Genomic DNA, 7341 nt, shown 5'->3' on the forward strand with positions numbered 1-7341 from the left:
AGCGACACATGAAATGCAAAAACTTTGAACATGAAAACCGGACACGCATTTACATAGATTTTTTATTGGAAGTGGCTGCTTGAAAGCGCTGAGGCTGTTGCGAGGATAGCTTCGGATTTGCAAAGAGGTTACAATTTTTGTCAAGAAGAAAATGCTGTTAATTAATTGCTAAGATAGTTAGCATCTTTTACATTATTGCTTTGAATATGTATTGATTTGATTTGTCTTAAGTCATCTTCATTTTGTCCTCTTCCTCGTCTGCAGGTGTCGTGTTGGGGAGAACTGGTGGTACAGGGGCGAACACTGTGAGGAGTACGTATCAGAGCCCCTAGTGGTCGGAATAGCGATTGCCTCAGTGGCTGGCTTCCTGTTTGTGGCATCAGGAGTCCTATTCTTCTTGGCCAGGACGTTGCGGGATCAGTACGACAAAGAGGAGTCGGAGGACCCCATAAGGTGCGGACTGCCAGGCAAAAAGGCATCATGTTTAAAACAAACTAATACCTTAACACCAGCGTTAGTTTATACGTGGTTTTAAAAGGAACATTTATTGTCAAAATGTTTGCTCTTTATTGCTTCGTCAGTCTAATACGAGCTGTTCTAAGTAATATTTTACCTGCCCTCAGCCCAGGTCTTATCTGATTGGTTAATGTAACTAAGGAAGGCCTTACTCACATACAACCATACAGAGGGTTAATCCGCACAAGTGCTGCAGGTTTTTGGGATGTCGATGCCTGTAGAAGGTCGTAAACAGAAGGATAAAGGGTGCAGGTGTGTCTTGCAGTTGAAGCTCATATGAAATGTCATGAACATGGAACCTACCATTGTTGTGTGCGTGGTAAACATATCGTGAAGTATTTGTAAAGATAATGCAAGTTACACGTACTGGTGATGCTGTTGTGCTGTGTCCTTACACCACTCTCATCGTTAGTAAAGTGTACTGGCTCCTTAACCCTTGTGCTATCCTAGGCACTGTAGCAGTGAGTGTTGGGTCATCTAGACCCACTAGACAGTGAGCTGAACCTTTTTTCTTCAATGATTTGTGATCTTCACTGGTGTCCATGGATTACATGAAATCTTTCCACCTTTATCCACCTTTGTCATGGTAGGGAGAACACGTCAATGTAAGGGTGGGGTCATCTAAGAGAGCGCAAGGGTTAATGACCATGCGCAAATGCTGCATGCACGGGGTGTGCACGTGATAGGTAAGAACTTGTAGGACAACAGTAGGATAAATGTAGAAAAAATGTGCATGAACATTTTCACTCTACTGGCTCACGGAGCGGTCTATAACCTTATCATTTTGTGTGACCCACCCGCAGACAGCCCATATCCACCGGTATAGACAGTTCTGACTAAAGCATTAAATAAAAACAACCGTCCAGCATATTCATTTTAATCAGCTTTTATTTAGCTCACTATATAGAGGTGGACTCTGCCATCTTCTCCATTCACAGAAACACCAGTGGTTGTAAACCTACATTATGAGTTTTCATTCGTTTAAACTTACCCTGAACTTTTTCACCACAATTACTGAAATTACACATTACACATAGACATCACTCAATTTTGTTTTTCTAATAATCTGTCTGTTTTCACTAATGTTGTTATTGATAAATCTGCTGCTTTGATTAATATCATGAACTAAAGCTGTTTCATCAAACTGGCTTCTCATCCAGCACAGCTGCAGGGTCATTGTTTTTGTTGGAGGTGAGACGCTGATATAAATGATGGTATTGGCTCAGGAAAATGTTTGTGTCATGGTGGGCTTAATCAGAGGCAGAGGTAGACAGGTATTTATGCACAACCTGAACCCACCAGGACAGCAGGATACACACAAACCCAAAGAATTTAAGATTCAGTAAAACACAAGAATCTAGGTGTGGGATGTAGGTCATCGTATTTATCTGTGTAATTGCATTATTTCCTGGATGTTTTGATGTCAACACTTCTCTAATAAACAACTCTGCTGAACAACAGCCAAAGAAAGCCGGGAGAGGCAAATTTGAACTCGGCTAACAGAGACATCAGATCTGTTTCTGCTCCACATGAACTTCTGAAATTCAGATAAACAAACTATTTAGAGAGCAGCATTGCGCTGTGATGCAGTTCAGTCCCATTTTGTGTTCATATTTATTGTAATGTACAATTCACTTCTCTGCAAACATTTTGGTAGTGATAAACTTCAGCCACTGATTTGGTTAGTTGTTTGGAAAAAAAACAACTTGGTAATTAAAATGATTACTTTTTAAACTAATGTGACAGCAGTAAGACTTCACACTGAATTTATTCCTGTTTGTCTTCATATATTTGTCCCTAATATTATACTTAGAGTAATAACAAAACTACACACACACCAGGACCACATTAATTTATTTATTTATGTCCCACAAAACAAAAGTTTTTTTTGTTTTTTGACAATGAAAGTGGAACAGAAAGAAAAATGTACTTAAATACTAAAGCCATTGATATAATTTTACCCCCTCTTTTAAAACAGTAAACAAAAACAAAACAAAAAAGAAATACAAAAGATAGCAAACACCAACAAATGTGAATTCCGTGGTTTAACCAAGGAATGTAACTATAAAATCTAAATATAACAACCAACAATTCACTGTTCAATTTCTTTATGCAACACACAAACCAACAATTTTTCAACAGACTCCTCCTTTGACCAATCAGTTAAAACGTTCCTAGTTTTAAGGTGGAGCAACATGGAACTTTTAGCTTTATAATGAATTGTGTCATCAAAGCTGTCTGTATGCAATGCAGCCAAACAAAACAGCAGTGTTGCTTCTTTGGAAAAATAAACTGCATCCACTGCAACTTGGTGTCCATATCCAATGGGAACAAGAAAACCTCATAATTACCAAATGTTCCATCCATCCATCCATCCATCCATCCATCCATCCATCCATCCATCCATCCATCCATCCATCCATCCATCCATCCATCCATCCATCCATCCATCCATCCATCCATCCATCTTCTTATCCCTTTTGGGGTCACTGGGTTGCTGGAGCCTGCCCTGGATGAAGGCGGGGTACACCCTGGACAGCTTACATGAAAACAGCATGAAAACTATCTAGAAATACTCCATTGATTTCCTAGTTTCTTTGTTAATTTTACAGGCGAGCAGAGAGCCTCCCATCTTTGGAGAGGGCGACCAAGTACAACCCCATGTATGAGAGCGAAGCCACAACTGGCTACAGCCACTACTATCGCCGCTACCCAGAACCTCCGGTGTACAGCAGCGCCAGCGCAGAGGCCTCCACTGACTTCAGCAGCGAGGAGATACGACACATTTATGACAACAGCGAATTGACCAAAGAGGTGTGTCCAAAACAGAACTGCAGCAAAGACTCGTGTAAAACCCTAAAGTTTGGAATTCAGCACAGTTATTGTAAAGGGGAACTTAGTACATTCGGTAATTTGTTTTGTTGGCACAGAATGCAAGAATTACAAAAATCATTTAGACACATGGATAAAAAAGTGTCTTAAACTGTAACGAACCTGAGGAGATAAGAACATTTCAAAACTGTTAGCAAGGTGCAAGCTCATTTCAAGCATTGACTGACCATAGTTTTTCCTTATTGCAAAGTGTTTTTGACTCATCCACAGTTTATTCAGCTCTATTTTTCTGTGATATAACCTTCTTCTCCAACTGACATCATTTTTCTCTACAGGAAATTCAAGACAGGATACGCATCATTGAACTTTATGCTAAGGACCGCCAGTTTGCAGACTTTGTGCGGCAGCATCAATCGTGAGTTCTTCAGTCATTTGGGGACTAAGCTTGGATATATGCATGCTGGATGGAAAACAGAAAATAAAACGGTTGATCAAAGTAGAGGGAAATTAGTTTAACAGAAGAAAGAAGAGAAGAATCTGTGCAGTTGGCCAACAAAACAACAAACGCTGGGTTGACATAGCTGCACAGGAAACTATCATGAGGTGCAGATCTACATCTGCTTATTGGAAAACTGTCATCTTAAATCAAATAATCCCTCTTCCATGTTGCATAAAGTACAGTCCTCTTTTCAGGTTTGATCACATATGTTTGGTTTGTTGCAGTGTCCTGGATACCTGCAGAGAGAACTCATCGTCACAGACATGAAAATCTCGTGTGTACAACAAGGTACTTTACTCTCATTTGCTGAACACAAGTCAGGGATTACAACAGTGGTGGACCGTGCATTACACACCTGGGCCTTCAGTAGTGCTACGTCTGAATCACTCAACTGCTCATTAATCATTTTACGATGCAGAAACGAGCTTTGCATTGAATATTGAAAATTTCTGTAGCCAAAATAAATGCCTTTAAATAAACCGAATAAACAAAACAGTAAACAAATCACGTTATGGAACTACAGCCAGCAAAAAAAACCACTGAAGTAAAGTAAAACAGACACCATTAAGTGAAACAATAAAAAGAACCAAAATAAAGAGACGAATTAAAACCATCAAATTAAAACTAAAACGGCAACACTTTATATTAAGATTCCTTAACAAGCATTGTCAATGCATAAACAAGCATTATAATAGAATTTTTAGGGTGTTAGTAAGACATTTATTAGGACAAATCTAAATATAAAGTGTTACCACAAAAAAAAAAACAAAAGCAAAAACTACACAGTAAAATAGAATAAATTGAATTAGAGTCTATAAAAGTATTGTCAACTGTTATTTTACCTGAAAGCAGATGCCAGACATCAGTTCAAAGATTATTCAGACATTCGTTTAGCCTTTTAGCGAAACATTATTTTTTTGACATTCTTAAATTTTTAAGGTTCTTTTTTTGCCTCTTTTACAGTGTCATGCTTTGTCTCAAATTTTCAACAGAAAACACATTTTAAATTGACATAATAAAACTTAGAACAAGTTAATTCTAAGAAAAGCAGACAGACAGTTTAGGCTTTAGACTGCAGTGTCAAACTTCTGCTGGTTTTTTCAGACGTTCTGCCTTGTCTGCTGCTGATTACCTGGGTCAGGCGTGTTTAGCCAATAAGGAGCTTCAATGGCAGGACAGTTGTAAAAAGATGTAGGACACTGACCCTCGATGCGAGGGTCAGTGTCCTACATCTTTTTACAACTGACCTGCCATTGAAGCTCCTTATTGGCTAAACAGTGACACCCGTGCGTAGAGTGAAGGTTGTATTAAAACTAAAAATGTCTACCTCTGCTTCACAGAAACACACCTGTCCTGTCCAAACTGAGGCTTTTTTTCAGGATGCTCCTCAAAGCCTGGACTCCTAGCTCCTAGCTGATGGTCCTTAAATTCTTCCACTTAACCTTCTACTGACTGTTCCTTCAGTTTTCTACGTGCCTTCTCTCATCGGAGCTTCAGTCTAATTTCCCACTAGGAAAAGCTGAACTGCTTTTCATGACTTGAACTGTTAGCACATACTTATACCAGGTTTGTATTGAAATGATATAGAGGAAGTGTTCCTATCTTTTATCAGATGTTTATCTTCAGAAGTGGACAGGCATAAACTGTGAAAATATTTAGAGTCAACGTGACTTTTGCTTGTCGATTTTTAACAGGCTGCTTTACTGCTTTTTGTCTTTTTATTGCTTTTAATTTTTCATAAAGAGGCAGATTTTGGAAAACTGTTCTGTTTTAGACAATGGTGCTATCATAGTTTAAAAAGAAAACGTAGTCACTTTAAATTTATCAATAAAAAAATCATCTCTCTCAGTGTACAACATTAGAAATGACCATCACATGATGCGTGCTGTTCTGGTCATCTGAGACCATAGTCGTGGTTTTCCTGCAGAAAACAAAAAAAGGATAATTTATCTATATGTTTGGACATTTCCATGTACAAAATGTCACAATTTATGCAACTCTGACTCCTAGAGGACACGGGTAAAAGGGTAAGAAATTATTAAAAATGTCACTAAATTATGACAGCATTTGGCTTGGTCCAAAACAGCAAGGTGAGTAATTTTACTTGTTAGTTTTTATACTTGTTAAACGGTAAAAATGTAGATATCTCAAAATAAATGAACATTAAAAAGAAGAAAAACGTCTTCATTTATTAAGGCCGCGACAGAATCTCTGGTTTTTACAAGCAGGACAGAAAGCAAAAAAAACCAAAAAAAAAAACGTGTGCAGAGTGGGTGACATTTTGGTTGTTTGGCTTTAAACTACTTTGATTTTATTTGGGGATTTTGCACGTTCCTAATGTTGTGCAGGTAACTAGTAGTTGGTTTCCTGCTTTTATTGTGAAGGGGAAGTTGGTTTTCCAAAAGCATCTTTAACCTCTGAGTTGTGGGCGGGACTGTTTGCGCAGAGCAAGCCTCCCTTCATTTCCCATCATCCAGTAGTTTACACTCTCTCCCATTAGCTTACAGCCTCTCATACCACCAACCAAAAATTGAATCGGTTAGTTCAAAAGGGGCCCAAGTCCACAATTTTTCAACAATGTTCTATGGTCTTCAAGGGAAAAATTACCTGATTATGTGCAAAAAAGTCCCAAGTCCGTTGTAATGTATTGACTTTGTTTGACATTTAAAATGCATTAGGTGCAAAATTCCTGGACTTGGGCCTCTATGCATGGGTTTTTCTTTATCCCATAGATGGCAGCACTAGTTATCCAATATGGCAGCGCCCCAGTTTAATTCAAGAATGGCCCAAATCAAGAGACTTTAGTTTGCTAGTCCTCTGAAATCATAAAAGTGAGGTGCTTCATATTATAGTATTTGTAACCTATGAACTGGTGCTAAATCTGGGTAAAGTATTAATCATTTGGTGTAGCCTCCCTATACGCTATGCAATTAAAATCATTCCCTGGAAAAACAAACCTCTTGGACTTGGGCCCCTTTTGAACTAACTGATTCAATTACCTGTGCAACAAAAATGGCGAGCAATATTGGAGCTATTCAGTCAAACAGGTTTGATCCAGCAGTGGTATTGTGGCTTGCCAAATGTAGCTTACGTAACAACCACAAGCTTTTTCCAACAGCATTTTTTTCCATCTGCTCCTGATTCACAACAGTTAGAAAAATGTAAACAAGTCTTACAACAGAAATAAACATACTTAAATACATTGTCTTTTTTAATTTTTTTTTACTAAAAGTAAACGTAACCACTCTCGGGGTAGGCTTATTTTTCTATGTAAAGCTAATTTTATTTGACATTTCAGATTAAAACTGCTGAAGGGGCAAAGCATTTTGACCCACAAGTGAACAATCAATCCTCAGCTCTTAAATATTTTGGGGTCATCAACTGTGAGACCTGTTTGTCCTGGCTATTTAGCCGTTTTTTGATAGGTCTGGAGTTTAGGTGTGATATCACCTCAGAAATAATAATGTGGCATTAGATCAGCCTTAATACACACA

At 38.3% G+C, this 7341-nt stretch overlaps 1 protein-coding gene across 2 annotated transcripts in view; it reads left to right on the forward strand.

Moving 5' to 3' along the window:
• impg2 (interphotoreceptor matrix proteoglycan 2) overlaps positions 1 to 6337 on the forward strand; it is a 31798-nt gene extending 25461 nt beyond the window's left edge. The window contains exons 18-22 of one of the 2 annotated variants that reach the window (XM_023951132.1): positions 265 to 453; positions 3129 to 3330; positions 3684 to 3763; positions 4072 to 4135; positions 5188 to 6337. In XM_023951132.1, coding sequence (XP_023806900.1) covers positions 265 to 453; positions 3129 to 3330; positions 3684 to 3763; positions 4072 to 4114 — 514 coding nt within the window. In that variant the 3' untranslated portion in view covers positions 4115 to 4135; positions 5188 to 6337. Of the gene's footprint in view, positions 1 to 264; positions 454 to 3128; positions 3331 to 3683; positions 3764 to 4071; positions 4374 to 5187 lie in introns of those variants that run through there. The other variant, XM_023951133.1, reaches the window with a different exon arrangement.
• Positions 6338 to 7341: the final 1004 nt, after the last annotated feature.

Source organism: Oryzias latipes, chromosome 21 (assembly GCF_002234675.1).
Source record: "Oryzias latipes chromosome 21, ASM223467v1".
NCBI lineage: Eukaryota > Metazoa > Chordata > Actinopteri > Beloniformes > Adrianichthyidae > Oryzias > Oryzias latipes.